The 15,536-nt window shown below is 47.4% G+C and overlaps 6 protein-coding genes across 6 annotated transcripts; 3 read left to right on the forward strand and 3 right to left on the reverse strand.

The window, feature by feature from the left end:
* Positions 1 to 1,359: 1,359 nt before the first annotated feature.
* Positions 1,360 to 6,806, reverse strand: HD556DRAFT_952581 (uncharacterized protein). Its single transcript, XM_041312111.1, has 19 exons — positions 6,688 to 6,806; positions 6,499 to 6,631; positions 6,210 to 6,410; positions 5,477 to 6,158; positions 5,084 to 5,420; positions 4,778 to 5,021; positions 4,617 to 4,723; positions 4,358 to 4,563; positions 4,274 to 4,308; positions 4,174 to 4,224; positions 3,528 to 4,118; positions 3,362 to 3,460; positions 3,032 to 3,308; positions 2,912 to 2,982; positions 2,406 to 2,853; positions 2,265 to 2,353; positions 2,102 to 2,211; positions 1,720 to 2,043; positions 1,360 to 1,665 (listed from the first exon to the last, which is right to left on the reverse strand). The coding sequence occupies exons 1-19, from the start codon at positions 6,723 to 6,725 to the stop codon at positions 1,452 to 1,454; spliced, it is 4,257 nt and encodes a 1,418-aa protein (XP_041154858.1). The 5' UTR covers positions 6,726 to 6,806; the 3' UTR covers positions 1,360 to 1,451.
* A 1,096-nt stretch (positions 6,807 to 7,902) lies between these two features.
* Positions 7,903 to 8,746, forward strand: HD556DRAFT_1539128 (uncharacterized protein; the record flags this gene model as incomplete). Its single annotated transcript, XM_041309705.1, has 7 exons — positions 7,903 to 8,002; positions 8,048 to 8,122; positions 8,170 to 8,244; positions 8,292 to 8,366; positions 8,414 to 8,488; positions 8,536 to 8,607; positions 8,658 to 8,746. 7 exons carry the CDS (start codon positions 7,903 to 7,905, stop codon positions 8,702 to 8,704), a joined length of 519 nt encoding a protein of 172 aa, XP_041154859.1. The 3' UTR covers positions 8,705 to 8,746.
* Positions 8,747 to 9,244: 498 nt separating this feature from the next.
* On the reverse strand, positions 9,245 to 10,695 carry HD556DRAFT_1448703 (uncharacterized protein; the record flags this gene model as incomplete). Its single annotated transcript, XM_041307472.1, has 6 exons — positions 9,245 to 9,727; positions 9,781 to 9,892; positions 9,944 to 9,991; positions 10,049 to 10,308; positions 10,370 to 10,510; positions 10,558 to 10,695. The coding sequence occupies 6 exons, from the start codon at positions 10,693 to 10,695 to the stop codon at positions 9,245 to 9,247; spliced, it is 1,182 nt and encodes a 393-aa protein (XP_041154860.1).
* A 369-nt stretch (positions 10,696 to 11,064) lies between these two features.
* Positions 11,065 to 11,853, forward strand: HD556DRAFT_952712 (uncharacterized protein). The gene is made up of 3 exons (XM_041312112.1): positions 11,065 to 11,213; positions 11,266 to 11,358; positions 11,407 to 11,853. Exons 1-3 carry the CDS (start codon positions 11,206 to 11,208, stop codon positions 11,747 to 11,749), a joined length of 444 nt encoding a protein of 147 aa, XP_041154861.1. The 5' UTR covers positions 11,065 to 11,205; the 3' UTR covers positions 11,750 to 11,853.
* On the forward strand, positions 11,798 to 12,928 carry HD556DRAFT_1448704 (uncharacterized protein; the record flags this gene model as incomplete). The annotated part of the gene is made up of 7 exons (XM_041307473.1): positions 11,798 to 11,887; positions 11,914 to 11,955; positions 12,011 to 12,106; positions 12,159 to 12,299; positions 12,521 to 12,715; positions 12,793 to 12,839; positions 12,901 to 12,928. 7 exons carry the CDS (start codon positions 11,798 to 11,800, stop codon positions 12,926 to 12,928), a joined length of 639 nt encoding a protein of 212 aa, XP_041154862.1.
* Positions 12,929 to 13,143: 215 nt separating this feature from the next.
* On the reverse strand, positions 13,144 to 15,010 carry HD556DRAFT_952766 (uncharacterized protein). Its single transcript, XM_041312113.1, has 4 exons — positions 14,763 to 15,010; positions 14,244 to 14,707; positions 13,979 to 14,189; positions 13,144 to 13,922 (listed from the first exon to the last, which is right to left on the reverse strand). Exons 1-4 carry the CDS (start codon positions 14,877 to 14,879, stop codon positions 13,242 to 13,244), a joined length of 1,473 nt encoding a protein of 490 aa, XP_041154863.1. The 5' UTR covers positions 14,880 to 15,010; the 3' UTR covers positions 13,144 to 13,241.
* Positions 15,011 to 15,536: the final 526 nt, after the last annotated feature.

Raw genomic sequence — 15,536 nt, forward strand, 5'->3', positions numbered from 1 at the left:
TTCACCACACTATTCTTTGTTACAGTCTGATGTAACACGTCCCATACGCCGATAGTGCCTGTCATATCTCCCATCTCTCGACCTTTGTCTACCAGGACCCATATGCTTGCCTCTGCTTTCTGCGCAAGCTGTTTCCTTCCTCTTTTAACACGGACCCTGTTTCCCACTGATCAGCGCTCAGCCTCGCAATCCCCTAGACGTTTGTTTGTTTTGCCTTTTGCTTCTCACCTGACTCGATACTTCCGTTGCAGTTCCCTGCTACATCCCCTCTACCTCGTCCACTTATAACACCAGACGAGAACGCGAGTGGGAACTTTCATCATTGTCTATTCGACTTACATTCTCTTGGTCACAATCCATACCAGCACCACCCACCGTCCGATCCTCCGCCATCAACATTTCCTAGGCCTCAACCCTCATATCCCGCTTAGGTCGACTATCAACTTGGTGGCCCCTTCATACAGGTCCTACATCGCCGACTATCGTTGATGTTCCTCTCGCGCTGGGTAGACTGGTATGCGCGTCTCGTTTGTTCTTGTCGTATTCTAAATCTCACACATCCATATATAGCGGTACGCCGCAGCAGGAGTTCCCAGAGATGATGATAGCCTGATACGTGACGAGGATTATGTTTCTCCTCCTGCTTCTCCCAATCCCGGCTCACGCTCATGGATTGTCAACTCCAGACAGCATAGTAGCAGCCGGTGTTGTTCCTGCTTCTAACTGAATTCGATCGGGTATCTTTGTTACTGTAATCGTTGCTCGTTGATGGAGTTTGTCTCACATCTACATCTCCTCGCACTTTGGCGACACTTGTTTGTGTGAGACAGCAGGTTTCTTGAGATGCGTCCCTGCAATATTTTGTTGCCATCGGTAAACCCGGACGGAGGAAGGCCACTCCAATGTGTTGCTGCCGAGCTAGCTGTTGTCACCCAGCGTGTCACAACCGTCGTGCTGTCCTTCATGTCGCTCGAGGACAGCAAGGCAACAGTCATAATCAGTGGCTTCACCGGCCTGCCACAGAATTCCGAATCGACAACAACCATTTGAATCTCCCTTCACGATGCGTGGTGGGCTGTTGATTATCAAAGATATCGTCCGATCCAAATGGCAAAACCCATATTTTGCGTTCCTGTATCGGGACTAAGGGTCATCTTTTGCAACCTGTCACATAGGGCTTTTGTACAAGACTAATATACTGACGATTCAGAAATTTCTTTGTCTTGCTGTTGAGCTACTCACGAATGTATATAATCTGGGCATGTACCATGTACCATGGAGCTCATAATCGACAGAATCACACTCAATTCTTCCTTTCCTCCCGGTGGTTCCAATATCTCCGGAACTTCTAACTTTCATCGGGATTGAGACCACAGCACATCGATCAAAATTGAAGCTCGAGCACTTTCTACATTTCCCACTTGTATATGACTGTTTGGTAGCTGCCCAATTTATTCCCTATCCTCAATATGCAAGACCTGCGCATCTTCGTCCAAAGACACAGCTCCGCATTTACGCCTTGCACGGTAACCCTGCAACACGTCACGCGCATATTTAAAGGCAACACCCAAAAGCCCAAGCAGGAACCATGGCACAGATGCCATCGTAGCAAGCACACCAGGACCTGACTGGGGCGAATTGTCGTCTTCAGGTAAATGAATCGCCCTGTGTATCAACAGTGAGCATAGAATGGGCACATACTAAGTGAATATCACTCGCCCTCTCGCCATTTTACTTTTGTTGTACCAGCACCATGCAACGACAAGCGCTGTGATCGTGAAGGAGACCATAATCACCATAATCCAGAACATTGCTCTGTGGCCAGAAGTAGCGTGGTCGGGAACTTCAATGTCAGGGCACGGGTGTTGTGTGCCTTGGTCGATGCGATCGCCACCCTCACAAGTAGAGTAGACGACCTTGCGGTAGGCCGTGCGCTCGTACCAATAGTCTTCACCATCGCGACATGAATCATCGGGAGCAAGTGGACTCGCGCCAGGTATAAGAACACATTCACCATCCGTATTACAAATATGATTGAATGCACTTTTCGTGACCAGATTTAAGTCAGCTCTAAGCGAGTAATATCACACCTATAACTCACCACTCAAAATCCTCTGATCTACATCTGCAGTTCCGCATGATGTTATTTGGTGCCTTGGGCGTGTGTCCAACAACGCAGTTCACATCACGTTTGCGGCGATGGTAGAGCGTCTGTACATGATGATATGGATGACAAATGAAAAACTCAAGTCTGGGCGACTCACCTGTTGTCCGAGCAAGCAGAGTTCGTCTCCTTCTTCGCTGGGGCTCCACAGCTCAAAGTCATGTCCAGGAATTTTCACATCCACGAGGCCTAGAAGGACGAGTTCAACATCAATCATTGAGCATAAGAGCACACTACTCACATTTTCTATGTGTGAGAGATGAGAAATCCAAGTGCACGATCACCGAGCCGGCTGTCCCAGGATACTGGCCCAGCAGTATAAACTTCCGACTTCTACCCTCCGGCGCTGTCATAATATCCTTCACTCTGATCTTGTCAAACATGAACTTGAATTCTAGCCAACTAAGCCCCTGGTCTGTCGTAAACAAGACGTGGTCCGTCGGCTCTTCGTCATTCACGATCACAATAACAGAACCTGAGTCGCCGAACTTCCACAGGTGTGGGCCTTTGCGCACTTCTTCCCATATGAACCCGCCATCCCGTGATAGAAATGTATTGCTATCGGCGTAGGGGCCAAGTGCATCGCCCACATTCCCGACTGCCATAACGACACCGATGACGGAAGGGCTACTGTATGTCACTCGGGCATCAACGCGCTCTGTGAATCCATGGACATGGAGTGCGCAGGCCTAGATAGTGCGGCAAAATTAGCCAGGTGATGGTCCATGAAATATATATTTTATATACCAATGACGAACAAGGGTACTTCTGACCCAGCGAATCTACTGAAGGGGGCCGAAGTGCCTTCCAAGTGCCACCTGATGCACCAACCATCAACAAGCCGCAAAAGATAATCACAAAGCATACCATCATTATGTGTGATCCTCGTCTGCAGAGTTTTACGACCCGTGAATACAGCCTCTGCAAGATTGGTCACCACATTGGCCATCGCAATTCCATTCAAGCCTGCAAATTTTTCAAAGTCGATGGAGCCACCATTGTTCCTGTTCACATTCTCGATGGACACTACAAAGTAAGTTCCGTTGGAGTCGGATTTGAGGATGTTGCCCCATGGCGTAGGCCACTCGTTCATTGTCATGTACATGAAGATGATGTTGGTGCTGATATCAAGGATGCCGTATGACTAGGAAACATCATGAGCAATTCCAGTGTTTTTCGAGTTGGAATTCTGCCTACATGAGAGTCTGGATGCATACCAGGAGGGAAACTCGCAGAAGTAAATGTCTGTCCGTTCCGTGAAATTTTGAGGTCAAGTGTGCGCGTGGTCTGGAGGTACTACAAATACAGAAACATTGAATCAACCAGCACGCGCACACAACACAAAAGAATCATCAAGACACACCTCTGCAACGATCAAAAACTGTGAAAACCTGGCAAACCCCGCAACATTGTCAAACAACTTCGTCATCTCTGCAAAACCATTTGCATTTGTCCCAGAGACGAGCTGCAATGCATTCTCTTTTCCGAAAAATACCTGCGAGCCCTGCTTGTTCTCATATGACTTACATAGGATCTTAAATGAATTGATCCGCGGCTCATCACATGCCCAGTCACAGTCGACAACGTAGTTCTCCACCAACTGCCAGGTACGCCCATTGTTCCACGTGTACTGGGCCTGTGCACGACAGTTTTCATACCCCGGTTGGCAGTCCACATTACCGATCCAGATGATGTATTCGGACCTGCGTTGAAAATGGAGCACTTTGGCTCCAAAGGAATTAGGGGGCGAAGGTGCATTCATGGCATGCCAATAGCGGCCTACGTCTGTTGTATAGTAGAACTTGTTGGTGTCGGTGATGAGGTATGCGCGGTCGGGGCTGTATGGGTGTATGTAGAACGCTAAGAAACGTTCCTCTGGAAACTTTTGTACCCAAGTACGGCCCTCGTTGTTGGATTGCCATACTGAGAGGTCAGCAAGACGGACAAGGATGATCTACAGAAGAATATGCAAGCTGAGGTCTGATATGGTACACGTACAAGGTGCTCACTTTTGACCCCATGACATACTCCCTCTGCACAATATCGCTGGGGAATGTATGCTACAATATCATAAGTCACCCACTAAAGACAAAGACAAAAACAACATACGATCAGGTGAACAACCTCTCCTTCAGCAGGTTCAGCTACAAATAATGCATCAGACAAACACTCCACCACTTCAAAAATACTCGCCTCCATAACAATATTTGGACACGGGCTCATCCTTACGAATGCCAGCCTCACATTTGTTCCCAGGGATCTTGCGATACCCTGATAATCCCATGTATCTCTCGTTGGGAGACCCGATAGTGCACTCTGTGTTGGGTATGCGCTCTGGACCCAAAGGAATACATTTACCGTCGCCTGATACATCGTTATACCATACATAGTTATAGTCACTAGAGCAATATATGAGCGGGCGTGATGGGGAGACAGACGAGAAACAACATACCACTCATAATCATAGTCCTCGCATGGGCATTTATCATTATGACTCTCCGGACCTAACTTCTCGCCCATGTAGCAATCTGCATTAGCCTTGCGCCTGTAGTAGAGTCGCTTTGAAGTATATCAGCAAAATTTCACATGACAAGGTTTGCATCAGCAGCTGACCTTGGCGCCCATGATGCACTCAGAATTAAGACTGGCTCTTGCGTACCACAGCTCCTTGTCATCAGGGCCACACTTCAGACGTCCAAGGGTGGCAAAGTCGAGGTGGATGATAGTGTTGCGGCTGTTGCTGGGTTGTTGGGACTGTGACATCACTTGGCCAAGGAGGAGGAACTTCTGAGACGTTGAATCCGATACCGTAGTTAAGCCCTTGACACGAAATTGGATGCCAATGTTGTATGTCTTCCTATAGGGTGGGGCGTTTCAGCAAGGTGGAATATATATACACACAAGGGCGCAAAGACGTACCAGGTATGGCCCATGTCCGTGGAGTACATGATGGAGTCTGTAGGTTGCTGGTCATCGGCGATGACAATGACACTTCCAGAATTGCCAAATTCAAATTTATATGGGCCTTCGCGGACCATCTTCCATGTCAGGCCAGCGTCAGTGCTCATGTAGGTGTTGCTCTCCTCGTATGGCGCGAGCGTCGTCCCAACTGAACCCACGCCCATGACAAAACCAGGGGCAGGGGACGAGAAAACTGAGCCAGAGCTGTGCGTGTCTGACACTGAGTGCAGATGTAGCGAACATGTCTGGGAGGAGCAGGTACCGCTAGGAGCGAGAAGAGGAGCCCATGAGCTGCCTGCGAAGATATACAATCAATACAAAAGAAAACACTTAAGAGACATTGTTCATCACCGTCATTGAATGTGATAACCGACCGTAATTGCTTGGCTGCCATCCACTTCGTGACGTCTTGCGCATTGGCAACGACATTGGCAATACCTACGCCCTCAACGCCGTATATGTTCTCATAATTAACATACCCCACCACATTCCTATTTGTATCTTTCAAGCTCTCCACAAAGTAGGTGCCATTGGAGTCGCCGACGAACAGGGAACCAATGGCTTTTGTATCGTGTAGGACAACGTGTACTGCTAAGGTGTGGACCGTAGACTCGACGATGGAGTATGTGTTCTCCCGTAAGCGCACCTGGGAGGGGAACCGTGCCTTAACCCACTCTTTGACGTCTACAGAAACATATAACAGCATGTCACCACCACTGCTGGGCGTTAAGTCCTTAAGTTCAACAACAGCAAACTTAGACATGATCGCAAATGTCACGACGCCCTTGGCTTGATTTCCAATGCCAAGATCCTCACTCTTCCTGGTGGCAAAGAAATCTGTGCTGGAATAAAGGCGGCTGTGTTTGATACTGCGCGAGTCGGATATTGCAGAAGAGTCGTAAGCGACGCAGTAGATGAGGTCGTCATGAATATCAGGTTGAAAGTCTTTGCTGCTATGAGCGAATCGGCAGTGAGAGACGTCATCTTGGAGTACTTCTGGTATTGTGGTGAATCCGTCTTGTGTGTAGTATGTCTACATATAAATTTGGTTGCAATTGGTATGAGCTGGAAGAGAGGTACGCACCACGTCTTGACAACGCTCGCCCCAAGGAATTTGTATACACTTGGTGCCTTGGAAAAGGGTATACTTCCACTTGCGGGGGTCTGAGTGGAAGGAGAGTGGTTTTGAGACGTAGGCTACTAGGTCAGGGACGGAGAATGTGACCCATTTCTTTCCGCGATCTTCAGTGCGGTAATGCATGAAGGTATCAGTTAATACAAATGCCTAGAGAATTAGGTGAGATCGAAAGCCACGTCGGTGTGTTCGAGGCAGGATGAAAGATACACGAAAGAGAGTATGGAAAATAACGCACCACACGATTGTTGAATGGGTGTTCGATGAACATTGCAGCGTCACCAGGTGGTATGCCATCTGCGCGATCCCAGGTCTTGCCTTCATCCTGAGAAATATATATATTCCGGGAGATGGCATCGTGGTATATCGCACTCTAGAAGACAAAGTTATGGTAAAGTGAGCACTGAGACAGATATGAATGCCTCACAGGCGTATCATGGAAGAAGAACAGTCGGACTGGTCCATTGTCGAAGTAGGTTATAGCATGTTCTGGGTCAGCAGCAAACACAACACCAAAATAGAGAAATGCAAGAGTTGACCATACGAAAGCGACCGTCCCGTGCCAGGTAGCCATACAGGATGTTGTGAACAAATAAATGTATAGTGTACAAAAGACTGGCGCTTCGACTAGAAATATCGTAGAGGGTAGACAAGCCTCGGAAGAGACAGAAAGGGAGAGGTAAGTTTAATTCGACTGGAATCACTGGATCTCATAGAAGTAGTATGGAGTTAAAAAGGACATGCCGTACAATGCACAGCCGTCTGTAGTGTTGTGGGCAGAACTGACCAGCTCTGCCAACCGGTTTGGCAGGTTCAACTTGTTGTGCCTGGCGGATGGCAGAACTCTGCGAAAAATTTGCTGGCAGAACTTGGTAGAACCCAGGGTTGTGTGGGATATCACTTGATTGTGCCAAATGTAGCTGAAGCGGTTGGTCATTATCCACAGAGTGACGTTTGTAAAACTTTTGCAAGTACTTACTATAGTATGTTCTGCATAGCAAAAATGATATCTGAGACCGCGGATAGATTTGTGTTCTAGTGAACTGTCTGCATGTCGTTTGTGAGACGTTGATTCGGTACCAATAGGTAGCGATGTGACGTTATTTGGTTCTGTTGAATTCTAAAGTAGCAGTGGGTTACTTGATGCTGGGCTAACAATCGTGGCCGCGACGATGTCTGATATCTGGTACTGAATTGATGATATGTAAGTTTAAGTTTTTCCCAATAATATGTATATATTCATCTTGTGATCGATAGTTTTGATTGTGTAGGCATGCCACAACGTAGCCAGGACTCGCTGATTTTGATTTGCTGTTGCACAACTGTAAAGCTTGAGTTAATGTCGGCGGATGCGGCCACGGTCCGTTCGAAGCTGATGCGCATTTCTGACACGGGGGTAGATGATTCACAGCGTGAACAGACTGTGGCACCAATCGACACGACTGTACTAGAAACAAATCGTTCTTTCCATCATTTTCACGGTCCTAAACTGCACATCCTGGTCGCCAATATGACATTCTGTTCCCATCGCAGAAAATAATTGGGTATAAAAAACAATCACCTTCCTCTCTAGTTGTTCCATCGTTCTTTACCCTCTTCCACCGCCTTCAGCTGCTTACCTTCCTCTCATTGACAATTCACAATGCAGCTCACTGTTCTCGCATCCCTCGCTGTCCTTTGCAGCTCTGCTTTCGCTGCCCCTGTTGACAGTCGCTCTCCTGAATTGGTTGATGTCTTGGCCTGTGCGTCCCAAAACTTGTTGTAAGAATACAAACTGACATGCGCAGATGTGGAGGATGTCGCGAACTACGACACTGTGAACGTCCTCACCCGCCAGGCGTCCATAGCCGACGTATTTGCTGGTATGGCACTGACTGCAACTTATAGTTGGCCGCTGACAGTTTTCCAGACATCGATTATGTTTTGGACGATGATACAGTGAACATCCTCACCCGCCAGGCGTCCATAGCCGACATATTTGCTGGTATGGCACTGACTGCAACTTATAGTTGGCCGCTGACAGTTTTCCAGACATCGATTATGTTTTGGACGATGATACAGTGAACATCCTCACCCGCCAGGCGTCCATAGCCGACATATTTGCTGGTATGGCGCTGACTGCAACTTATAGTTGGCCGCTGACAGTTTTCCAGACATCGATTACGTTTTGGACGATGATACAGTGAACATCCTCACCCGCCAGGCGTCCATAGCCGACGTATTTGCTGGTATGGCGCTAACTGCAACTTATAGTTGGCCGCTGACAGTTTTCCAGACGTCGATTATGTTTTGGACGATGATACAGTGAACGTTCTCACCAAGCGTCAGTTGGTTGACATCACTGCAAGCGAGTACCATCCTTGTGATTCTTGAGCTGTTTTTAACACAACCCCACAGTTGTTGACGATGTTCTCAACAATGATGTTGTCAACATCCTCACCTAAGTCGATTTGCATCCCCTTATTACGTCGAACTCTCGCCAACCTTTGCATTATCAATGTGGTAGATATATACCCATTACGGAGCGCACTTCCACGTTTTCCTTAGTCAACCATGCGAGCTGTTCGTTGCTACCTATAATGCAGTGTTCGCATGTCCCGCATTAATTAGCGTGCGTTTGAATCGCTAGAATCTGGTTCTCAATCATTCGCAGTGCATTCAGCTACACTACCAGTGTTGTATCCGCCCAGTGTGAGCGTGAAATTCACTATAAGATGGCAACGCTGTTGAGATGTGTTTTGTCAATCTTCAAAGGCATCCAGGATATGAGGATTGTGACACCTGCATGTACGTGTTGTCTGAGTTCAAAGGCTGTTGTGCACGGAGCGCGGTATGTGATTATTATCGTGACAATGTTCTATTTAGAGGTGCCCAATTTTTGTCATGATCTGGAGCATACATATGGTACAACTGTCGAAGCTTGAAGGACATAGTAGATTGGATTTTGCTTATGCGGTTTGATTCAATGAATATTTTTCCGCGACTTACTTGAAGTCCCCATACTCCATCCCGTCTTGGTCATGGTTGTCAAGTAAGAGCATGGTACCATATCGTCCGAGAGCAATGTCCGACTTCAGATCTGACCACACTGGAGAGCATCTCGTGTGCACTAGAGTGGGCTGCACCAAGTATAGAAGGTTGCATAGAGAAGTCTCCCGTCCTGGGACATACACGGGGTTTGGGTCAAGCATGAAATAATGCAATGTGTCCACCGGCCAGAATCGAATGACAATGTTGATCGGCGATGGACGGTGCAAGCGCGCAGCATGCCAGCTAACTTGTTCTGACATATTGATTTTCTCTATGATCCGGTAGTGGAAGCTGTGCTGTGCGAGTGGATACGAGATTGGCACTCCCGGCGTTGCAATGTTGTTGGGTCGGGGAATGGTCGAGTAGAGCTCGACAGTCTGGATGAAGAATATTATCAGGTAATCGTCACAGAGATGCATTGCTCTGCAATGGTACTCCTAAATCATAGAATTCAGCCATGTGCTGGATCACACGGGAAAAGCAAACCAACGTGTAATGGTGAAGGGCTCACCAACTGCATTTTCTCATAAGGTTGATCGCTGATGTCCCATATGCTCACTTTTCCGTCGCATGTTAGACACTTGGTGACGAGTGTGCTCCCGCTGAGTAGGTGAATCATTCTACATCCATCAATGGCACTCAGCGGAACGAACGCTGACTCAGGGTCTTTCTCTTCGAAATCGATGGTGAGTATTTCCGTTCTATGATGGACAATCAGCAAGAACGTTAAAGCGGGTGTTACTACTATTTGCGCTCACACTTCTGGCTTGGACTGTATCGTCATTATGGCTGGAGAAGAGGGATCGTTATTGATAACAACACAGTTGTATGGCCTATCTGTGTAGGTCAGTTTTTCTATGCACACAGGTTGTAGAACGGTAAGGTCCCAGCACTGGATGATACATTTTCTGCGTGCCCGAATCGCGACAGAAACTAACCAACGATTTCCTCTGCCAGGGAGAAACTCCATAAAGAAAACGTCCGGATCTTTCACGGTCGCCCCAAAATGAATTTCTCTCTTCAGATTCGGATTAGTGTAAGTGCAGTTGATGCGAAGAGCAAGTGCACGACATGTAAACCGCTCGAGCTCTAAGGCTGACAGAGACTGGGGATTTCCCATCGAAGGAGGGTATAGGGATGTTTTGCTCCTGAACAAGAGTCCGCAGAAGGAGAGCCCAGATACTGCGCAGACGGGTGATAGCATCAAAGCTCTTACTAGTCTAGAAAATAAAAATCAGATACAAAAACCCCGTGAAATGAAACTTACAGGGGGGCAAACCTGTCGTAGTGCCAGGACGCTTTGGATAGGAAGATGCTGGAATATATCGAAAAGTATGTCGAGAGGAATAGTATCAAGGGATGGCGAGCGATGCCTGATATGTGAGTCAACAGTAAATTCATTCATCGCAAGTTGTATCACTGGCTCACTGAGCGGAACGAGAAAGGAGGAAATTCTTAATTTAGATTTCAATGCCTTGCTCAATTTGCTGATGCTTATTCCGAATTTGGTCATGTTATTTTATCTTTTGAGTCCTTACATATGTTCATTGTTCACAGAAATGGCTGGTGCACCACCTTATCGAACTCTTGCATAATGCCTCGCCTTTTGTCAAATACCCGCTCAGCATCGTGATACTCGAGGCAAGAGATTTCTGTCAGTTCGTCCCATGCTTATTGTGAGTTTATCGTACTGTACTCAGTATACCGACTCGAAAGTTTTGAGCTCAGGAGCGACATATGTGTAGAGCACTACATGTCTTGAGAATATTGTTTGTAGGAAGGAATGTGTATATTTTAGGCTGGCCGCTTTCGTCGAGTCTGTTCAACGTCAAGCAACATTCGATACGGTCAAGGCAATTAAGTCGTATAAATTCGAACAACACCGCTTCTCTGCTCATCAGAATCATAGAAGAGAATGACTAGGCAAGCAATATCGACCTAGTAGAAGGTGGACACATAAATATCTTGTTCACAGAGAAGGAAGTAAAAACGCGCACAAGGACTTCAAACATCAAGCGCAGTTCAATCTAGATGGTGTGGGATGGTTCTCGAAGGAGGAACTCGAGGGGTACTTGTTCTCGCTAGTCTGATTCAACCCGCTCATTACCAGGAATAGTGCAACTTACCCAAGATTATGCGAGCCAGGAAATGACGTCGGGCCATTGAAACTGGTCATGAACCTGTACCACCATGCTCAAGCACACGCTGGGCAATACGCCTTTCTAAGCTTGCACACTCAGACGCCGATGGCCGCAGCCACGCATGAAATGGCCCATAATTCTTCCACCTATACAGTCGTGACGAACCGGGGTAGCATATTGTGGTCCCGCATTGTCTATGCCACGAATATGTACGCCTCTTATCTCCTTCCCTTCCTCGTGGGTCCAGATGGAATTATACGAACTCGAGCACAAGTATTGGCCATCCTTGCTTCCGTCGGTACAGATCAAATTGTTTGATACGTGGGGACATTGAGAGCGACTAATAATCGTAGTTTTCAGCCTGCTATGGATCACATCCTGGAAACCGATCCGAGCACCGCTTCTCCTGCGAGTGCATCGAGCAGCGCAGGGAATCCTGTTGACGTCGATGTTGATGTCTGCAGCGCTTGATAGGAACTTAGGCTGGCCCAGGTGCTATATCGAACGCTAAAACAAAGGCTAATGTATGTGTATTCCAATCGCGGCTTTGAAGCCTCTATCTTCAGCACACCTTATCAGGGTACCAAATGCTCAGAATGCGGCAAAGTATTTAAGAACACGGCGTTGGCTAATTACCATGTCGAGAAGGGTGGCCATGAGGGGTCTGCGGAAGAGGTTTGTACCCCGTGGCGTGCGTGCCGTATCTCTCACCTCAGATGACCCTCAGATAAAGCCACTTATGGAGGAAGAGAAGCGGCAGAAGTTGGCTGAGCTCCGGGAAAAGATAGCTGCAAAGCGCAGCGTGAAGGCCCAACAAGAAGCCATAGAAGCACGTGCGAATGAAGCTATTCGTTTCAAGTCTGGCAAGGTGAGTTTAGTCGTGTACTTGGTGAAATTTGTGTTTTAGAAGTTAAATCAAATGGGAACATTAACAAACTGAGAGATGAGCTGAAGGCCGAAGAGATTGTGAAAGAAGGTGAACAGAAATGTAGAGGTGGTTGCCATGTGCATGGATTATATCCATATTAATCCGATCTAACCGCGTGCGGTAGAGAAGCCAGAGCCAAGGCTGCGGTAAATTTTCCCCAGATTGAAGCAGATAAGAAAGCCCGTGCAGAAAAGGCTGTAAGAGAGAAAGCTTTACGTGACGGTCAATTAATTATTGACTCATCAGACACTGCGTCAGCAACAGCGTCCTCGTCCAGCGGCACAAATGGGAAGGACTTCAAAGACAATCGTCTCCAAATCCGTACGGCAAGTGGAGGAACGCCTTACATGACGCAAGTATGTCTCATTGCTTTCCTGCATACACGAACGTCTTGTGAACTGACACATCCTGCCAGCGTTACGTGAATTTTTAGCTGCCCAAACGCTTTCTGTCAATGTGGAAACCGTCACATTCGCCCAGGTCAGTCTGCGTCTTGTTGTGCCGTGTAAACAGTACCGAGGATTCATAATTTTCCCAATAGGAAAACATTCTCTCGCGTAAAACACTGACACTGAGGGAATTCGGACTGACGTACTTTTCCGAGTATGGGATTATGACACGGCACATATTGGTTTTTAGGTCCTCATTGCATCCTAACGCAATATATTGGCTGTGACTGTGGTCCATTCGGAATGGGAACCTAGCAGGAACGAAGCACGCAGTTGTACACTACCGCAATGAATATTATTGGCCAAGGGATATTAAATGACAATGATGAGAAAAAACGGTGAAACATGCTAAATGTGAGCTTAATGTGGGTATCGAGAAGAATGACCATGCCAAAAACACGGTAATCAAACAAAAGCAAATGAAGAGTCCAAGTTAAGAATATTCGAAGAGCGTTATCGAACCGTTCACATAACCAACCGCAATTCTCCCAGATTCCTCATCAATCGCCACTTTGTTCCACAGGTCGTCATCTCGCACGCGAAATACCATGGAATCATGTGAGCCATGTTGGCTAGTTGAGAATCCTCCCGTAGCTGTCAGTATCCGTCCTGCAAGTCGCTGACCGCAGTCGCTAGGTCCTGCCCAGTCTTCGGTATGGCTGTCAAGCCAGAGAACGGTACCATATCGTCCGAGAGCAACGGACGACGGTGCAAACAGACGCACTGGAGAGCCTATCGTCTGCACTGGAGTGGGCTGCATCAAGTATGGAAGGTTGTATAGAGAAGTCTCCCGCCATGGGACGTACGCGGGATTTGGGTTAAGCACGAAATGATGTAACATGTTCACCGGCCAGGGATATATACTTCCAAATCGAACGACGATGTTGATCGGCGAGGGGTGGTGGGAACGCGCAGCATGCCAGCTGACTTGCTGTGACATATTGACGGTTTCTGTGAGCCATTGGAAGGTGTGCTGTGCGAGTGGGTAAGAGATTGGTGCTCCTGGCGTTGCAATGATGTTGGGTCGCGGAATGGTCGAGTAGAGCTCGACAGTCTGTTGGCGGACGATTACCATGTAATCGTCGCAAAGGTGCATTGCTTGGCAGCGATCGTTCTGTCAAATCATAGAACTCAGCGACGTGCGGAATTGCATGGAAAACATAAGCCAACCTGTAATAGTGAGGGGTTCACCAGCTGGATTTTTTCGCAAGGCTGATCGCTGATGTCCCATATGGTCACTTCTCCGCCGTTTTCTGGACGCCGGGTGACGAGGGTACTCCCACTGAGTAGGTGAATCTCTCTAATTCCGTCAATGGCACTCAGCGGAACGAATGCTGACTCGGGGTCATCCTCTTCGAAGTCGATGGTGAGTATCTCTGTTCTACGATAGACAATTAGCAAGAACGTCAAATCGGGTGTTACTATTTACACTCACAGTGCTGACTGCATCACTATAATGGCTGGAGAAGAGGGATCGTCATTGATAACAATACCGCCATATGGCCCCTCCATGTGTGTTAGTTCTGCTATGCAGACGGGTTGTAGGACAGCAACGTCCCAGCACTGGATAACATATTTTCTGGGTTGCGCAGTCATCGTGACGGAAATCAGCCAGCGATTTCCTCTGCCAGGGAGAAACTCCATGAAAATGATACGCGAATCCGGCTCGGTGGGCTTGTAAAAATCAACTTCTCTCTTCGCATCCGGATCAGGGTTGGTCCAGTTGCTGCGAAGAGCGAGTGCACAACATGTAAGCCGCTCGAGCTCCAAGGCTGACAAACAGTCGAAGGATTTTCCATCGAAGGAGGGTATAGGGATGTTTTGTTCGTGGACAAGAGTCTGCAGAAGGAGAGCCCATAGACTGCGCAGACGGGTGATAGCATAAAAACTTTTACTAGCCTGGAAGATAAAAATCAGATTAAAAATCCCGTGAAATGAAAACGGGGGGACGAACCTGCCGTAGTGCCAGGACGCTTTGGATAGGAAGATGCTGAATTATATCGAAAAGTATGTCGAGAGGAATAGGAAGGGATGGCGAGTGATCCCATGAGCCAATAGTGATTGCATCCATAGTAGACAGACGTTGGGTTATGGTGGGTCAGATGAGGGATGCTTTATTGTATTTAAGTGGGAAATGTGGTGATGTGAAAGTGAAGCAAGGATGTATGTAAGAGTAAGGAGCTGGAGGCGTGTTTTGAGCTCGATCCGATTGAAACGAACAAAATTATGTTTGATGCAACGTGTAGTAGACTTTGTTTTGGTCTACTGGAGGGTTTAGTGAGAAATATCAACGTGGTAAACGTACAAAACATGTAAGTCATACTTATAGTACGATGGGCAAGCGATGTTAGAATTGTTGGCGGTGGTGATGATGATTAGCACCGATGAGCCTACAATGATAGTATATTTGAACGAATAGAGTGAGCTTCCCGAATCATGATCACAGAAACCCACGATGTTTTCTCTCTTTGTTGAGCCATATTCCGTGTGCCTCGCTCTTCCAAGTACGTCCGTGAGAGGGAAGTATAATGCCTTCGCGACGGCGCATGTCCAGTTCGTTAATCTGAATATGCCGTAGTACGCAGTCAGTTCATGACCCTGGAAGAACTTAATGACAACACAAATGTTGCGTCACTGACCGACTAAACCGCCAATCGGCCTCGCGGACTTGTGTTGGACGAGTAATAAATCATGCGAAATTCGCGGGCCTTGCATATAAAAAAAACAT

This window comes from Suillus plorans (genome assembly GCF_016647745.1).
Source record: "Suillus plorans strain S12 chromosome Unknown HD556scaffold_78, whole genome shotgun sequence".
NCBI lineage: Eukaryota > Fungi > Basidiomycota > Agaricomycetes > Boletales > Suillaceae > Suillus > Suillus plorans.

Excerpts from the sequence above, each read along its gene's own strand:
- HD556DRAFT_952581 (XM_041312111.1), bottom strand. The coding sequence starts at position 6,725 with ATGGACCAGTCCGACTGTTCTTCTTCCATGATACGCCT. Across the intron at positions 4,564-4,616 it reads GAGGACTATGATTATGAGTG|TGACTATAACTATGTATGGT; the intron begins GTATGTTGTTTC and ends ATATTGCTCTAG. Across the intron at positions 2,983-3,031 it reads GAGGATCACACATAATGATG|GTGGCACTTGGAAGGCACTT; the intron begins GTATGCTTTGTG and ends TTGGTGCATCAG.
- HD556DRAFT_952712 (XM_041312112.1), top strand. Across the intron at positions 11,359-11,406 it reads TCGAAGGAGGAACTCGAGGG|TGCAACTTACCCAAGATTAT; the intron begins GTACTTGTTCTC and ends TACCAGGAATAG.
- HD556DRAFT_952766 (XM_041312113.1), bottom strand. The coding sequence starts at position 14,879 with ATGGATGCAATCACTATTGGCTCATGGGATCACTCGCCATCCCTTCCT. Across the intron at positions 14,708-14,762 it reads GCGTCCTGGCACTACGGCAG|GCTAGTAAAAGTTTTTATGC; the intron begins GTTCGTCCCCCC and ends TTTATCTTCCAG. Across the intron at positions 13,923-13,978 it reads TGAACCCCTCACTATTACAG|AACGATCGCTGCCAAGCAAT; the intron begins GTTGGCTTATGT and ends ATGATTTGACAG.